This window comes from Petaurus breviceps, unplaced genomic scaffold (assembly GCF_028583685.1).
Source record: "Petaurus breviceps papuanus isolate PSGF00001 unplaced genomic scaffold, PetGlider_PUasm1.0 90769, whole genome shotgun sequence".
Classification (NCBI taxonomy): domain Eukaryota; kingdom Metazoa; phylum Chordata; class Mammalia; order Diprotodontia; family Petauridae; genus Petaurus; species Petaurus breviceps.
This window is the reverse complement of record NW_027187341.1, coordinates 16,589,070-16,607,389: the sequence shown is the minus strand read 5'-3', so window position 1 is coordinate 16,607,389 and position 18,320 is coordinate 16,589,070. Positions and strand designations below refer to the sequence as shown.

Below are 18,320 nucleotides of genomic sequence, written 5' to 3'. Positions count from 1 at the left end.
CCATGTCCATAAAGGCTTGGCCATGGAGAAGTTGGAGAGAGCCAGGAACCTACCTGCTAATAGGGAAGACTACCCAGAATTCCCTTGTAGTCATGCTGATTACCCAGAGTTCCCAGATATCTATGCATGGCCCTCCCTTTCTCTAATGGTACAATTTCAAGTATCATGGTATACATTGGTCTGGTTTGGAGGGCAAAGGAGTGAGGCATTTTTTGGCCTTTCTATCACCACTCAAATCATACCACCATCTACACTGCCACATTTTAAGGCTAGCTCTTGTCTATTCTTAAGGTTCATACACTCACATCTGGAAATATTTTTAACTGCTATACACAGTTGAGGACATTGGCTCATTCTTGTTTTGGACTGGAAGGTATATGAGTTCCTTCCAATTCTGAGATTGGATTCTATTCCAAGCCCCTGCTGCATGTGCAATACTCTGACCAGATGAGCTCTTTGTAAATTGGCTTGTGGTCTACAATGGGCAGAGAGGAAGAAAAATAGCAGCCCTGTACAAACCGGTCTTCAGTAGACTAAGGGCCAGTCCTCAAGTGATCTTACAGATGTATTCATAATTAATAGAGCTTCAGGTAATTACATTTTAATTCAAAATTACTCATATGAGCCCAAGGTTTCATTTAGCAATCTCAGATAGGAAAATCTGGTGTTCTAACAAAAATTTGCCTTTGGAGTGGGGCAGGGGGGAATCTTTCATCTTCAAGATTCATAAAACTCATTAGCATGTCCCAAACCTAGAAGATGAAAAACTGCCAAAGATTAAAAGGAGTGGAAGCCACAGTCTCTCAACTAGAGAGTGGAACTGAGGTGACGTCTTCACCTAGTTGGGAGCTAATAGAAAATGAATCATGGAAGTAGGGGCCTGCTAGATAAATGCAAATTGGGAGTTAGAGATGACTCCCAGTAGTGAGGAGGTTGAAGAAGGATATGGATCAATTTAGGAGATTTCCTGGGTTGAATGAGCAAAGCTACATACATATGTACACTTCTTAGACTCATTCACTGATGGAAATGTAAAGGTTAGATAAACAATAAGAGGCAATGCTCTGTGTGTCAAAATGAATCCCTGACGTTTGTAGTCATCTCCTAAAAAGAAGAGTGGAAATGTTCATATCATGCTGGGATGAGTTCTCTATCCTTGAAGCATTTTTGTTTCAATTTCAGAGGATGAAGTTTGCTTATTTGTCTGAACCAGAGATGATAAAATCATAAATTTTGAAGAGGAAGGGTCCTAGGAGAACACTTAGACCATTTCCCACACACACACCTCATTTTATAGAGGTGGAAACTGAGGCCCAGAGAAATGAGGTGACTTAATCAAGGTTTATCATCTTCAAGATACAAGGAAAGACTCTGGACTTGGTATCAGGGGGCATAGAAATAGACTCTAGCCTCTACCTTTTCTTAATCACCTTGGGTTAATCATAACTTCTCTAATCTAATCTAGGTAGCTAGATGGTCCAATGAATAGAAAGCTAGAACCTGGGGTCAAGAAGACCAGAGCTCAAATCTGGCCTCTCACACTTATTATCTTGGGGCGCCATCTGCAGTTGTCCTGATCTACATTTTGCCACTGGACCCAGCTGGCTCAAAAGGAGAGAATGAGGCTGGTGATTTTGCAGTCCTTCCTCACTTAAATCCAATTTACTTGCAAGTCATGGCATCACCTTCCTGATGTCATGGTCCTCTTTGAGAACAAAAGACAAACAACAACACTTATTATCTGTGTTGATGTAACCCTGAACAAGCCACTCTACCACTGCCTGCCTTAGTTTCCCCATCTGCAAAATGCAGTTAATTACAGCACCTACTTTCCTGTGTTGCTACAATAATCAAATGAAATAATATTTATAACATACTTTGTAAATATTAAATGCCAGCCATTATTATTATCATCCACATTCTCCTCATCTGCAAAATGAGGGTGAAAAGAATCCTGGAATATTTGATAAAGGGTGACCCTCAAAATTAGGAAGATCTGGATTCAATACACTCATCCAATTCCTCCAGGTAATCCTGTTAGACAAGAAGTTGGAACAAGTTGCTAATCTTTTCAGTGGAGGTAGTTTCCACACTGGGAGATGTTTACACTGATGAAATATCAAGTCTTGACTGAAAAAGAAAGAAAAGAGGGGTAGGTGTGTTGGAAGTGAATAATAATGCAGTATTTGTGAGGATCAAATGAGATAATATGTAGAAAGCTCTTTGTAATAGTCAAGTGCTATGTAAAAGTAGTAAAAGTAGTAGTAGTAGTGGTGGTGGTAGTAGTAGTAGTAGCAGTAGTTGCAGTAGTGGTGGTTTTTGTTGTTGTTGAAACCATTTAGTCACTGGGGTTATTTTGTGGAGAACGATCAAAATGTGTTTATTTTGAGGAAACCATGGTCTTTAGGGATTGAGCAACCTCATGTCTTTATATGGCAGCTGTTCACACATACCCATGCACACATTCTGAGACAGCAGCAGAGGTGTAGAGGAAAAGCTAAGTCCAGAGTCTCGGTAGTAGGGGAATATTTGGAGAGCACAAAACTCCTCCAAGGAAGTGGCATTCTGAGCATTGTTAATAGATTATCAAACAAGTGATCTTGCCATGCGCCCAGAGCTGTGCTGATCTTTGGGAGTGGGAGCACAGAATAAACAGGGCAGGATTTCTGCTTTAAGGAGACTCTAGTTTGGAAATAAGAGTGAACAGCACGAGGCGATGGCTACTTGTAACCCATTTCCCTGGAACCCCAAAATCCAGGCCTATGGAGATCCCAGTTCAATCTTAAAGGCTTCTCTAGAATTAATATCCTCTATGACTCATGTTCTTTTTAAAATAAATTAATTCAGACTATTCACTGGAAGGCCAATACTGAAGTTAAAATACTCTGACCACATAATGAGAAGATGAGACTTATTGGAAAATACCTTGATGTTGGGAAAAATTGAAGGTAAAAGGAAAAGGGGACAGCAGAGGAAAGAGGGATAGATAGTGTCATGAAAGCAATTAACATGAACTTGGACAGACTTTGGGAGATAGTGAAGGATAGAAGGGCCTGGACTGTTATGGTCCAAGGGGTCATGAAGAATCGTACACAGCTGAATGACTGAACAGCAACAAAAACGGTTCATGTTTGCCCCATACCCAGAAGTATCTGTGGAAACATCAGAATTTGGTTCACTTTGAGCTCTCCCCAACAAATGTCATTTGTTTTCCCTTCTTACAAGCAAGAGGGACTACCAAGTTCAAATATTTATACTTTATTTTTTTTTGCTTTTTTGGAGGGCAATTGGGGTTAAGTGACTTGCCCAAGGTCACACAGCTAGTAAGTGTTAAGTGTCTGAGGCCAGATTTGAACTCAGGTCCTCCTGACTCTAGGGCCAGTGCTCTATTCACGGCACCACTTAGCCGCCCCCTGTATTTGTATTTTATTACAAGACATGTAAGGATGGGTAAATATGGCACCCCTTACAGAAGAATAAATATGGAGCCCCTTACATTGAGCCTAGGCTTCATCCCTACAGTTCAGTTCATAATCTCTGGAAAAGATTATCAATCACTCTAGTACACAGCGATCTGGGCTCAGTTCAGTGTCACCTGCTCCCTGTGTCCTCCATGGTGATGGCCTTTCCCTGTTGCATCCCAAAAGACAATAAGCTTCCTGAGGGCAGGGATTATTTTCATCTCTCCAACACTTAGCTGGCGCCTTGCCTACCCCTGGTAGGTTCTTGATAATTGTTTGTTGGATTCAATTGATGCATATAGGGTTGGTACAGTATGTTCTAACAGGAAGGAGGCATGAAAATAATCCCTCGGCAAGGACATTATGACATTTAGCTCTGGTTCTTGGCATCTGCTATCGTCCCCAGCTTGCTGCAGACACTTCTGGACTTTGCCTTTGGAAATCACCTTCACCTTTCTCATCACTACCATTTCCTAGACATTACTCCTCCAACCCCCATATGGAAGCTCCTGCCACTCAGCAATTCTTTTTCTGGGCATGTGTGGAAAAGTGAGCTCTTTCCTTATCAGTGCATGCATCTTCCTGACTCCCTCCTTTCCCCTTTACAATGCAGGGAAAAGGGGTAGGGGCATGAACAAGACCCTTGAGCCTATCTGCTGCATTTAGAGTGCTTGTTGGTGTGGTACAACTGAAGAGCCTGTACATGGGAGTTCAGGAGAGATGGAGAAACTTGTTCTCTGACCCTGGGAGTTTAGCTTCTAAAGCAGGGGACACAAAGACGATAGACACATAACAATCACACCTGCTGGATTGTAAACTTCATTAGGGCAGGGACCTTAAGTTATCTAAGCTCTATTCTCCTAGCGCCTAGAACACCAAGCAGAGAATGCTGCGCACAGTAGGTCCTTAGTAAATCATCATTGAATTTACAGTACAGACCTAGCCCACCCAAAGGGATATTCTTCAAAGTGCTGTTTTACTGATTCCCCTCCCCCCTGCATGAATTTCGAGATGGTTTTCAACAGTACTGTTAGGGCAGCCTCAGCCATTTTCATTCTTGTCCAGTTTGCCTTGTGGTCAATGGCATGGATTTCTTAGAGAGTGAGAAAGCAGAGAAAGAATGGTTAGAGATACTTTCAGGGAATATGAAATCCAGCACAGTTGGCTGGTCCAAAGAGGAATTAACTGCCCAGCTCAGGTCTCCTTAGCAACAAGTAGTAACCTACAGAGCCAAGCCAGAGACCAATAAATAACTATTATACCTTGCCTTTACATATTGCCATTTGATTGACAAAGAGTGGAAGAAAGAACACTGAATTGAGTAACAGAAAACAGTATTTGAATCTTGCCCCTGTTTCCTAGTATCTAAATCCTTGAGCCTGTCTATATTTTTCTACCTGTGTGACCTTGGGCAAGTCCCCTTAGCTTTGAAATTCCCTTTGAGGTTCTTTTTAGCTCTGGAACTATGACCCCAGGATCCTCCAGTAAGCTTTCCCTGATCCTTCCAGGTGTGAGAGCTCTCTCCTTCCTTGAGCCTCTTTCCCTGTTGCATCCCAAAAGACAATAAGCTTCCTGAGGGCAGGGATTATTTTCATCTCTCCAACACTTAGCTGGGCCCTTGCCTATGGTAAGTTCTTAATAATTGTTTGTTGAATTCAATTGATGCATAGGGTTGGTGTGGCATCTTTTAAAAGGAAGAAGGTGGCATGGAAATATCCCTAGGCAAGGACATTATGACAAATATTTTACTCCCTTACCTTAAGGGAAAATATACTATCATTTTCAGAAGATGGCTAATATCATGCAAAGTGGTTTGGTGCTCTAGTCAGAGGACTGTATTCAGATCCTGCCTCTAACCATTACTATGTCACCTTGGGCAAGTCCTGCTGAGTCTTGGTTTCCTCATCTGCAAAATGAGATGGCCTTCTAAGGTCTTTCCCATTTCTATGACTATATGTCTACAAATACATGCATATATGTAGATATACACACATACATGCACACACAGGTGTGTATATTAATCTTATATTTTATAGATATTCATATTATATTTTAATGTATATTACATATATTAATGCATCATGTCCATATATGCATATGTATATGTGCACATATATTACATATATATTTCATTTCTTCATTTTAATTCCCTTCTATAGGAAGATTCAGTAATGAAAGCTTATATAGCATTGCTTTACAATTTACCTGTCACCTCCCCCACCAAAATTCCTGCTCTTTTTTAAAAACTATAACCTTATGAGTCAGGTAATATCTTCCTTTACAGATGGAGAAACCATGGTTCAGAAACACAAACCAGGGTTTTCTAACTCTTAATTCACTTCTTTCCCTACTACACCATGTCTCATCAACTAATAATCATAAGAGAGATTGGTACATTGTGTCTTAAGGTGCTTGAGATACAGAAAGTCATAGAGGGGAGGGCAGCTTGGAGGCTAAAAGATCCCAAGCCCCTTATTTTACAGATGAAGAAACTCAGGCAGATGAAGGTTAAGCAATTAGACCAGGGTCACACAAGTACCAAGTGTCCAAGATGGGCTTTGCACTCGGGTCTTGCTGACTGTAGGTCCAGGTTTCTGTCTGCTACAGCATTGCTTCTGCAGAAAAGTGCACATCTGGCAAACCAGCTTTGTCCCCCTCCTCCCAGCTTTCCTCAAAACCAAGTGATTTCCATGAAACACCACCCTGAAGGAAGCACTTTGAGTCTGCATGATTTCACTGTTCCTCCCCCCAGCTCCAAGTGTTAAAACTAGCCATTCAGGAATTCAGACTAGCAAGGACTGTCTACGTGAAGGTCCCTTCTCTCCACCAGGTCTGACCTGACTGAGAACAGAGAGCAAAGAAACCCAAGATCCAGCTCCTAATTTGAGCTTGTCTTCTCCCACTAAAAAATGAAGCCTCATTATCACCACTTTCACTCATTTTCTGGTTTGTTTTTTTGCTATTTGGCAGCAACCCAGCACCAGCATCTCTTGGGACTTTGGATGCACCAGGCAGTCATATGTAGGCTATTAAAATAGATCTGGTGAAAGTGACATCCCATGAAATTGGTGTGGGGAAAACAGTGAGCTCGATATGTCTGCACAATCAATACCAGCCCTGGCAAGCTTTCCTCCTGACAAGGGAGGGGGGGAGATTTTTTTTAAAATCCCCAATAAGGTGGAGTTGAAAACCACTTGCTACTTTCCCCCAAATGTCTTGGTAAGGGTTTAGAGAGAATCTGCCAAGTGCTTTTATTCCACAAGTAGGATAGAGCTTAAAATGCAAATATCCTGGGAAGAAAGAACATACAAACCAGCTTCTGCCAAGATACAAATGCCCAAGAGGCAGCACGTGGTGGATGCTGATACTGGAGTCAAGAAAAGTTCACCTCCTGCCTCTGACAATTCCTACCTGTATGACTATGGACAAGTCATTTAACCTCAGTGAGCCTCAGTTTCCTCAACTGTAAAATGAGGGCTTTCGACTAGATGTCATCTTTACAACTTAAAATCTCTGATTATGTGACTGATAACAAAGCCTTCCCCAGAGTGTAGGTTTTGCTAGGGGGAATAGAGAGAGAATACAAGGTCTAGGACATTTGGGGTAACAGAACAAAAAGAAAGGAATCAGAAAGGAAAGGCTGGGGTCTAAAGATATTTCATGTTTGTTTTTATACCCTCAGCCTTACCATGGTACTTGGCACCAAGTAGTAATTAATGAATTTAATTGAACTGAAAACAAGCTTCACAATTTTTCTAGGGTCTAACTTGGGCTTTCTCACATTAGGTATTATCTTTCCAGTATACATCCCTAAAGGAATTCAGTGACTTGAGAAAGGACCTGAGTTATTTTTATTTTTCTGAAGAAACATCTAAGGCATAGAGAAGTAAAATGACTTTCTTATGAAATGGAGTGGAAACGCATTTATAAAACACTCACTGTGTGCTAAGCGTTTCAGAGAGAAGAGCAGGTCACTTCTTTTAAGTAGCTTGCATTCTAGTTAGTGTTAGACAACACATATAAGAGGGTTCAGTTTCGGGGCGGCCAGGTAGCACAGCGAGTAAGAGCACTGGCTCCAGTGTTGGGACGACCTGGAGATCGAATCCCGGGCTCAGGCACTCAGCACCACACCCAGAAATAACTGGCCGTGTAACCTTGAGCAAGTTACTTAACCCCGATTGCTTAAAAAAAAAAAAAAAAGAAGGTTCAGTTTCCAGGGTAGATGGAATGCTCCAGTGGTTCTTAGGGTACAACAGTCAGGATGAATAACAAAGAGTATTTGGGGTACAACAGGCCATAAGGCAATGCCTAGCAGGGGTAGTCTGTAAGGCTGGAGTGGTAGGGTAAATGACAAAGTCCGCCATCTTATCAGAAGGATTTTTGTTGGTGCCTTGCCTATTCAAGTGATGTAAGTGACCATATCCCCATCCAGTGACTATTGGGATAGGGTAGTAGACCCAAAGGTGGGAGTGGAGCAGGGCTCTGTGTTACCTCTAGCATGATGGTCAATATCCAATTGTGAGCAAAAGTCAAGTACCTGGTGCCAAAGTTCAAGAAAGACTTCCCACCAGAAACAGCACTAGTTGAACCTTAAAAAGAGCTAAGGATTCTAAGGGGCAGAGGTGAAGAAGGAGTATTTTCTGGGAATGGGGAACAACCCATATAAAGGCAGAGAGCCAGGAGAGAAAGGACTAACTTTGGCAAATAGCAAGTTCATAAAAAGTAGTAATATGCCACAAATTTAGAAAAGTCATATAACAAGGAATTTTTTTTGGAGGGGGGAGGGCAGGGCAATTAGGGTTAAGTGTTAAGTACCTAAGGCTGGATTTGAAAGGCTGGTGCTCTATTCGATCCACCACCTAGCTGCCCCAACAAAGGATTTTTAATGCCAAGGTGAGGAGCTTATGTTTTATCCTAGAGGCAATGGGAATGCAATCAGGGTTAAGTAACTTGCCCAAGGTTACACAGCTAGGGTAGGTGTTAAGTGTCTGAGGCCTGATCTGAACCCAGGTTCTCCTGACTCTGGGGCCAGGTACTTTACTCACTGTGCCACCTAGCCGCCTCCAATGAGAAGGTTTTGCAATAGACAAGGCAAGAGGCAGGAAGCGCTAAGAGTCAGGGCAGCTAAATGGCACAGTGAATAGAGTACTGGCCCTGGAGTCAGGAGGACCCAAGTTCAAATTTGCCTTCAGATGCTTGCACACTTACTAGCCCTGCGACTTTGGGCATGTCACTTAACCCCAATTGCCCTCCAAAAAAAAAAAAAAAGAAGAAGTGATAAGAGTCTGAACTAGGGTGGTGGTCCTATAGGTGGAGAGATTCTGAAGAGGTAGTTTTAGGTAAATTTAGCAAGGGATTGGATATTGAGGGCAAAGGTGAATTTGAGGATGATTCCAAGGTGGCAAACCTGGATGAGAAGTAGAGAAATTTGGTTTATGAGGTAAGTTTAGACATGGAAAGCACTGGGATTCATTTTAGACATACTGAATCCAAAAATCAAAGTGACCTATTCTCCAGATCCCTAGGGTGAGAGAATCAAGGAGTGTTCCACATATCAGAAAAGAGACTATCTTAGGACAACCAAAATAAAGGAGAACCCTTTGCACATGTTTCATTGTGTTTTTAATTATTTATTTCACTAAATATTTCCCAATTACATGTGCAAATTTTTTTTAAACAATCATTAAAAAAAATAATTTTAGTTCCAAATTCTCTTCTTTCCACCCTGCCTTCCTCTTTGAGAAGGCAAGTAGTTTGATTTTGATTGCCCTTGTGAGGTCATGCGTGGTTCATCGTTACAAAGATTCAGCTATACACTTGATCAGATTATATGCCTGAAGTACATAAGCCCCACAGGAAGTATTCTAAACTTTTTCCTATCTCCTTAATCCCTTAATTCTAGCTCTCTCTCATCAGATGGTTCCATTTTTACTTTACTAAGATGGAAGCCATTGACTGTGAACCTTCTATTGTGCCTAATGCATAAGGAGAATTTCTCAGCTGCTCCTTTGCCTGGACCCATACTATCATCATCAACCACATATTAGGCATTCACTCATGGAGCCCAGTGCTGGGCATATAGGCATATCTGGTTATCATTGTATAATGAGACCTCCGATTTCCAATTAATTTTTTATTAATTTAAAAAACATTTGTGGAGAGCATACTTTGTGCAGAATACTGTGCAAGGTGTTGGGGAAGTTATAAAGTTTAGATATTTGTCCTCATGGAGCTTCCAATCTAGGAAGGGTATATTACACAAATACAGATTACTATTACACACACTAACACGTGAAAATACATTGGAGAGGTAGAGAACAACAGGCAATAATGAAAGGTTTGAGGAAGCTGGAAAAGATGTTGAGTTAATTCCTACTTACAGCTTTTCCTTTACCAGAGTGGGAGACAGGTTAAAAAAAAATGTCAGGTAGGGTTTCCAGAGAGCTTGATTTAATCTGGTATTCCAGGGACAGAGGAAGCTGGGGCCGGTGGGAGGGGGGAAAGGGGACCACTCTTGGCAGGGAGGGGGTGAGGGGAGAGAGAAGGAGGGGTAGGGAGGGGTGCCCCACCACTGGTGGTCTACATCAGCTTCGGGCTCTGAGAGATTAAGTGACTCTCAGGTTAGCTCCTTTGCCCTTTTTTACCCTAGTGTAAAATGAGAAGGATGGTACCTTTGCCCTTCTTCTGGTACTAGGGAGTCTTTTCTTAATTAATGCTTATTAATGAGGTCATGAATGAGTATAAAGCAAATGAGTGTAAGCAGCAGTCACTTAGAATTGAGTACAAAATTCCCCTCCTGTGGAAGTGGATTACCACGGTAATGTTCTGGGAAGGGAGGGCTTTCGAGGGAAATACAATCCTGTATGACCTGCAAGGAGAAAGAAAGTCATCAGAAAAGGATTGTCATGGGATATGGACAGAGACAAGCTCTTTCCTACCTTGTCTGAGATCCCACAGCCTGGCTATGATACACCACACCAGTGTAGTTTATCATATTAGTGAAAGCATTTTCAAATTCAATTACACTGATGCTGGAAATGGCCCCATGGATGCTGTTAATCTCTGGGAAGGAATTATACCAGGTCTCTGAAACTTCCCATTTCTAAACCCAATCTTGAGCATTATTCTAAAGGTTAATTTAAGATCCATCATCCAAGAGAGAAGTTAAATATAACTGTTGGAAGAGCTGTCCTCCCCCACTTGACTGACTGAGGGGTTTATCAGTGTGTGAGAGTTCATTAGTTTTAATTAGTGTAATCACTAATGTTGCATTAACAGTTTAGTGAGGGAAAGTAATTACTCACACATCCACTGTATGAGATCGGAAGATGAGAATTCATTTTCCAAGACCATTAACATTTCAGATTAACATTGCAGCGATTAAAAAACACTTTCTCCTAGTCACCATCCCGATGACCTGCTTACCCACAGATAGTTTAAATTAACCATATCTTTCATCAGGAGAAGTGGAGAGAAATGTAGAATGAAGCCAAGTAGATTATTTTATAATCCCTTCTACAGCCACACAGCAAGAGTAGAAATCTTGATTAGTTCATAATGTCCTGCTTGATTTGCATAGTCATTGGGTTCAGTCTCTGCATTGGGGATTATAAACTTGGCTACATTGTTACCCAGAAGCAATAAAGCCCAGTGAAATCGAGAGACAAAGGAATAGCCAGACAAGTCTATTTGGATTGAATGCTCCCTAGGTCCAGGAATATGTATGGCTCACTGTTAGCAGGGTGAGGGGTTCATTATTCTTTCTATCGGGAACTATAGGTTAGGGCAAGCTATTATATTTGTTCATAGAGGATCTTGGTTTAAATTAAAACACATCACCATCAACGCCAGGCCAATGGGAAATCTTTGCGCTTGTCAGAGCCATTCCAATGCCTGAAGGACCAAAGGTCCCTCCAATCTGCCCTTTTAAATCATTGAGGGTCAAATGAAATGAAACAATGCCATTTCCCCTGAACGACAAACTCTCTGCTCTCCCCAACCCTCATCCCTCCACACTGTCTTGAGTTTCAAAAGTTCCCATGACAGACACATTATTTTTGAAATCAGACACAGAATTATTTTCTTTTGCAGGTCACTGCATGTGACCATGGGGTCCTAGGCTGAGGGCATTAGGACCTCTTCCCTGTGGTTTGATGAAGAAACCAATATACCAGGTCCCAAGACTGCTGCCTTGGAGGCTAGGGGGCAAGATATGGAAGGAAGAGAGGAGAGGTCTTTGGAGAGAGTTAATTAGGCTGCATGCCACCAGATCTCTCCAACCAAAGGCATTAATAGAAGAGTCTCATATTTGCTTGCATATGTGATACCTCTCTGGGGCATCAGCAAAGTGAAGAATAACAGAAATACTACTACTACCAATTATATAGCATTGTAAATTTGCAAAGCACTTTACAAATCTTTACTTTACAAATTCTCATTTGGGGGCCCACAACAATCCTGAGAAGTAGGTGTTCTTATTATCTTCATTCTACAGATGAGGAAACTGAGGCAGATAGAAATTAAATGACTTGCCCAGGCACATTGCTAATAAGTACTGAGGCAAGATTTAAACTCAGATCTTTCTGACTCCAGGTCCTGTGCTCTGTCCTACCTGACTGTTAGGATTACTATCTAAATCTATGATGTAGAGGAGGCAAGATGTAGTGGGGAGAGAGCAAACCTTAGAGTTAGAAAGAGCTAGAAAGGGAAGTGGAGGACGGGAGGGGGAGGGGAGGAGAGGAGAGGGGAGGGGAGTGGAGGAGAGGGGAGGGGAGGGGAGGGGAAGGGAGGGAAGAGAGGGGAGGGGAGGGAAAATGTTTTGTAAATCTTAATGTGCTAGATAAATGCTAGCAATTATTTTAGCACGATCTTTAAATGTGAAAGAAAACATCACTTTTTTAAAGTCAGGGATGGTCATAGAGTAGTCCGAGTGCTAGCTACTATGCTTTGGAAGCACGTGTACAATAAGACATGCACGAGTCTTGGTACCTTTAAGGATTGTCAGGTCAGCACTCTGGACTGATGAAGAGAGAAGAACACTGGATGGTTCTTCTCTCCTTTAAGATACAAGCACCCTGAGTTGAGGGATGTTTTTGCTTTTGCTCTATAGCCTCAGCACTTGGCATGATGCCCAGCATCTAGAAAGCATTTACGAAATGCTTGTTGGTTGATTGCTTGATTCTTTCACTACAGTCTCTCCTTTGGCAATTTTCTCTTCCCACAATTTCAACCATTACCTCTTCAAAAACAACCATCAAATCTTTCCATTCAGCCCTGTCTTCTCTCTTTCAAGCCCCAGACCCCCATTTCCAACTGTCTACAGGACATAGCTCCTCATGTATCCCACTGATATCTTAAATTCAGCTTGTCTATGAAATATGATTTCAAAGAATCACAAAAATCTCAGACTGGGAAAAACCTCAGAAGTCATGTAATCCAATGAGTAACTGACTATTCAATAATCAATAAACATTTGTTAAGCACTTATGTTCCAAACACTATGCTCAGTTCTCGGGACACAAATATGGGAGAGGGAAAGACACTTCCTGCCCTCAAGGATATCACAATCTAATGGGGAAAAGGATAATACTCAAAAGGATACTGAAAAGGGAGAGGGGAAGGAGGAGAAGGCACCCCACTTGGGATGCATGGTGGAGAAGTCAGTCAAAGAAGTGAGAAAATAGTATCACTAGGTGAAAAATGAAATGTGGGAACTGAACTCTCTCCTTAAAGGGAGGTTTGGAGTTCATGGCCTCACGCTCCCTTCAGAGAGGCAGAGGGCAGGGCTGAGGGGGAGTACCAACTTTCATGATCTCATCTAATTAAAGAATCACAAAGGCTTAATTACTGTTTTCCCCTCTGAACTGATCTCTTAAGAGCCATAAGTTCACAATATACTCCTCTGTTTTAAAAATATAAATCTTGTCACTTTGACTTATTTGTCGTAGCATAATAACTGAGTTTTTCTCTTCTTTTGCAGAAACCCCAGGCTAGGGCTCTTTTCACTTATGTCATATACTCCTCACCCATGGGCTTCTCCAAAAGGAAGGGGTCCTAAATATGGAGTCCATATACACACATGAATATATATATATGTATATATATTATAGGTATATGTACTATGTGTAATATGTATATTGTATATCTATATTAATAATTATATCTCATTATAATTGGTTTCCCTGGTAATTCTATATATTTTTATGTAATTAAAAGCATGATTCTGAGAAGGGGTCCATTTTTGTTGCTGATTTAGTTGTTTTAGTCATGTCTGACTCTTCGTGACCCCATTTGTCTTTTTCTTGGCAAAGATGCTGGAGTGGTTTACTATTTCTTCTCCAGGTCATTTTACAGGTGAGGAAACTGAGCCAAATTGGGTCAAATGATGTGCCCAGGGTTACACAGCTAGTAAGTGTGTGAAGCTGGATTTGAAGGAAGACATATGAAGGCCCGGCATTCTGTCCACTACACCATCTAGCTGCCCAAAGAGATCCACAGGCTTCTTCAGACTGCCAAAGGGGTCTATGACACAAAATATTAAGAACCCCTACCCTAGAAGTTTCTCAGACTGGGGAGAAGTCCTAGTCTCATTTCTCACTAAACTGTTTCTCTTTCCTTTGCAGTATGTGTCCACCAGGCGTGCAGTCACACAGAGTACACCAGAGCCAACTGGCTTCCATCCTCACCATCACATCCACCACCACCACCGCCACCACCAACAGCAGCGCCACCATCACCACCACCGCCATCACTCCCTCCCTCACCACCTTCACCACCAGGAAGCAGTGTTGCATGAGGCACCGCTTCCCCTCTGCATCTGCCCTTTATTCTCCTGTCAATGGGAAGGCCAACTGGAGGTGGTATTGTCCCACCTGAGGCAAAGCCACAGAATTGACATCCTCCAGGGAGCAGAGATAGTCTTCCTGGCCACAGACATGAACCTCCCAGCACCAGCTGATTGGATCATCATGCACTCCTGCTTGGGCCACCACTTCCTGCTGGTGCTGAGGAAGCAAGAGAAGTATGAGGGTCACCCACAGTTCTTCGCCACCATGATGCTGATTGGAACCCCAACTCAGGCTGACTGCTTCACCTACCGCCTGGAGCTCAACAGGAACCAAAGGCGCCTCAAGTGGGAGGCCACCCCCAGATCAGTCCTGGAGTGTGTGGACTCCATCATCACTGATGGTGATTGCCTGGTACTGAACACCTCCCTGGCCCAGCTCTTCTCTGACAATGGCAGTCTGGCAATTGGAATTGCAATCTCAGCAAGCAAGGTCCATGCCCCTGAAGTTGAAATCTAAGAGACAGACATACAACTACTGCCTCCAAGAACAACAAACCATTGGCTGTGTCTCCATGGTTTCTGGATGTCGAGACTCTAGACTTTCTTCTTCTTTTTTTGGTCTCAGGTCTTTTGTGGTATTTAGAATTTGTTTGTCATGGGCATTATATTATGTATACATCCTGTGATATAAGGTCTCAATGTAATGTATTTCTGGTTTTGTTGGTACAATCTTATGTAGTATTTTAAAGATAGCTATCTAATCAGAATGGTTATTTCCTTCTACCATGACTCTCCATACACACCTATGCACCCAAACACATGTACATGCATACAGGTGTGATTGAACAAAGTTAAATAAGTCCATTAAACTACTCGCACGTAATTGGACAAAACCCAGAAAGTCCATGAAATCAACTAGAAAGATACACGGTGTTTTAAAAGAAGTAGATTACTTCTTCCTCCTACCTATTTCATAACAGGCTAAATCTGGAGTGCCCGTTTTCAGCACATCGAGTAAGAAGGTCTAGTTGATTCAAACATCTGACAACCCCTCATTAGAACTTGACCACAAAGATGACATGTATATATACTATTGGGAGCAGGGATGGGAATTGTAATATGCATTCTATATATACAGATCTAGTCCTGTGATTCAAGATGGACATTAAATACTAAGCTTAGCTTTAGAAGGCACTCATAGGTTCCTTCCACTTTAAGAGATAGTGTTGTTCATTGGAAAGAGCGCAGACTTTTAAAGCAAAGGATATGGGTTCAAACACCAGCTCTCATTTATTACCCATATTTAACTTTGGTATTCCTTTTTTTCACAGGATCATGGGAATTTATAGTGGGAAAGGCCCTTAGAGATCATCTTATCCAGCCCCCTCATTTTACAATAAATATTTACTGAGTGAATTTGATGAATGAGGAGACAAGTTCAGAGAGATAAGGTCACACAGATAGCAAATTTTCTGGTCCCAAATTTTCTGATTCATAATCCAGTTCTTTTCCCAATACAAGAGAATGATGCTATGTCTTATCTTCCCTTGAACCAGACTCAAAATTACCTGTCTTTTTTGATGCTCTCCTGAGGGTTCCCTTGTCCTGTAATTTTCAAGACAAATTCACTATGATATCAAATGTGAGAGAAGAAAGGCAGGAAAAGCCAAAAAAGAAAGTAGAGCAAGCATCTCCTCTCTCTGAAAAGAAGTTATTTCCCCAGATAGTCTGCTTCATGGTGCAGTTATGAAGCCTGTCAATCCCTTCACCTGGCTCTTAATACTTTAAGACCTACAGCTCCATAACAACATTGAATAGGATGAACTTAGAGTACAATACACAGATCCCATGTCATAAATGAAAAATAAGTCATATTCAAAATGAAGAGTCCTCTGTTTTGTCTTCTGCAGACAACTGAACAGCATCCTTTTCATAGACAATCCTTCAAATATTTTATACAATGTAGCAAATATTGATTGAGTACCTATGATGGTCAAGGGAATGGTAGAGTAGACAGAGATGAAGAAGACCAGATTCCTGCCCTAGAAGAGCTCACAACTTCCCAAGAGATTTTTCTCACCCATATTATATATTCTAAAACATTCCATGGACACCAGCATTAAGCACATAAACATGATCACTGGAAATAAAAACATCATTGGCACTCATTGGTCCATAGATTGGTACTGAATGTTATGCAAGGCAACTTAGGTGAATCCAGAAGCTACCCTTTAAGAGTTTAAAATTAAGAGTCATAGAAGAGATTAGGAAGAAACATCAGTTATTCATTTGGTCCAGCCTTAAGGCCATTGAACGAAAAACACTTAGAGCAGGTGGCCATTTATTCTCCAGGGACAAATGCCATGAGCCCCCTCCATAGCCCATTTTAGAACTTTGTTGCCTTGAAGGTCAAGAGTTCATACCAATACCCAAACTAAATCTTTCCTTGATTTCACTTATGCCCATTTCCTTTATCTTCTGTGGACATAAAAATCAATGGTGGGGGTGGGAGGACATCATCCTCATTAATAAACAAAAATTTATTAAGCCTACTATATGCTAGGTAGTGAGAATGCAAAGATATTGTTACCCTCAAGGAGCTTACAGATCATCAAGGGAAACAGCATGTATATATGCATATGCAAAACAAATAAAAGGTCTTTTCTTGGGAGGGGGAAACCCTTCTTACATTTGGATTTGATTAGCAAATATTTATTAAGTTCCTAATACATGCCGCAAAGTTTGTGGACTGCTGTGGGGATATGGGCAAGACATGGGCATCTAGCAGGGGAGATGACAGATAGAAAAATTATTGCCAAAAAAAGGAGACTGTTCTTGTTCTAAATAAAAACAAAGAGCTGTGGAAGCATAGCATAGGGAGGGATTAACTTTAAATGTCAGGATCAGAGAAGACTTCATATAAGAGATGGAATTTCAGGGTTGGAGGAGACCCCTGAAACGGTCTACTCTAACTCACATCCTAAAAAAGAACTCTCTTCACAACATAGCCAGCAAGCATTCTTGAAGAATAGGTTATATTTTAGCAGGCTGAGATTGGGGGCAGGGTAGAAACCTTAAGACTGCAGAGTCTACTTGGGAAACAGCGAACAGTCTGGTTTTTCTAGAACAGCAGTCCTCAGACTTTTTGAATTCAAGTCTTCTTTATACTCTTAAAGTTTTTTTGGAAGAACACCCTCTCCCCCATGAGCTTTTATTATGTGGGTTACATCTATTAACATTTGCCACATTAGAAATTTAAATGTTGGCACAGAGCCAAGATGGCAGAGTTCAGGGAAGAAGTCAGCTGAACTTTCCAACATTCCCCTACAAATAACTTTTCAAATTGAATTCTGGAATGGCAGAGCCAACAAAAAAGTCAGGGTTTTTCCAGCCCAAGACAATGTGGGCAAGAAAGTTCTGTGACACCAGGGTGATGGGTAGCCTGGAGTGAAATACATTCCTTGGAAGCAGCTGCAACAGCAGCATCAGTGGGAGCTCTCAGTCCATAGACAGTAAGGGGATTTCAGGGGAGGCTTTGCTGGCACTGGGTTCAGGACCCTATTGTATTATCTATATGCAGTTCCAGGTCACAGTTTCAGGGTGAAGAGGAGCACTGGAGCTTGCAGCCCAAGAGAAGAAGGGGGCCTTGGCCATGGCTCCAGGGCAGAGAAGGGTGTTTGTGGTCACTCACAACATAGCAGAGGACCTAATTTCAGTTCTAAGGCAAAAAGGAACACTAACCCTTAAGGCTGCAGGAGGACAGTGACAATTTCAGGACTAAAAGGAGTACTCATGCTTGCCACCGCAGGGGAACAAAGTCCCTTTCTGGGTAAAGACCAGACAAAACACAACTCAGAAGAGCAGTGACCACACCTCTCTTTGGATCATACCACCTTGTAAGCACCAAAAACTTAACAGATCTCCAGAACTAGTTCTAAAAATAGCAGCATGAAAAACCTAAAGCTTGGGACAATACCTCCTCCACTGCATAAGTAGATTCCAACCTCAACATGAAGGGAAAAGTCAAGAAACAGGCCAGAAAAAGGGGCAAGTTACAAAAAAGAACCTGATCA

The 18,320-nt window shown here is 41.7% G+C and overlaps 1 protein-coding gene across 1 annotated transcript in view; it reads left to right on the top strand.

The window, feature by feature from the left end:
- SIAH3 (siah E3 ubiquitin protein ligase family member 3) overlaps nt 1-16,936 on the top strand; it is an 89,072-nt gene extending 72,136 nt beyond the window's left edge. Inside the window, exon 2 of the mRNA XM_069068724.1 lies at nt 14,084-16,936. Coding sequence (XP_068924825.1) covers nt 14,084-14,764 — 681 coding nt within the window. The 3' untranslated portion in view covers nt 14,765-16,936. The remainder of the gene's footprint in view (nt 1-14,083) is intronic.
- The last annotated feature ends 1,384 nt before the right edge of the window (nt 16,937-18,320 follow it).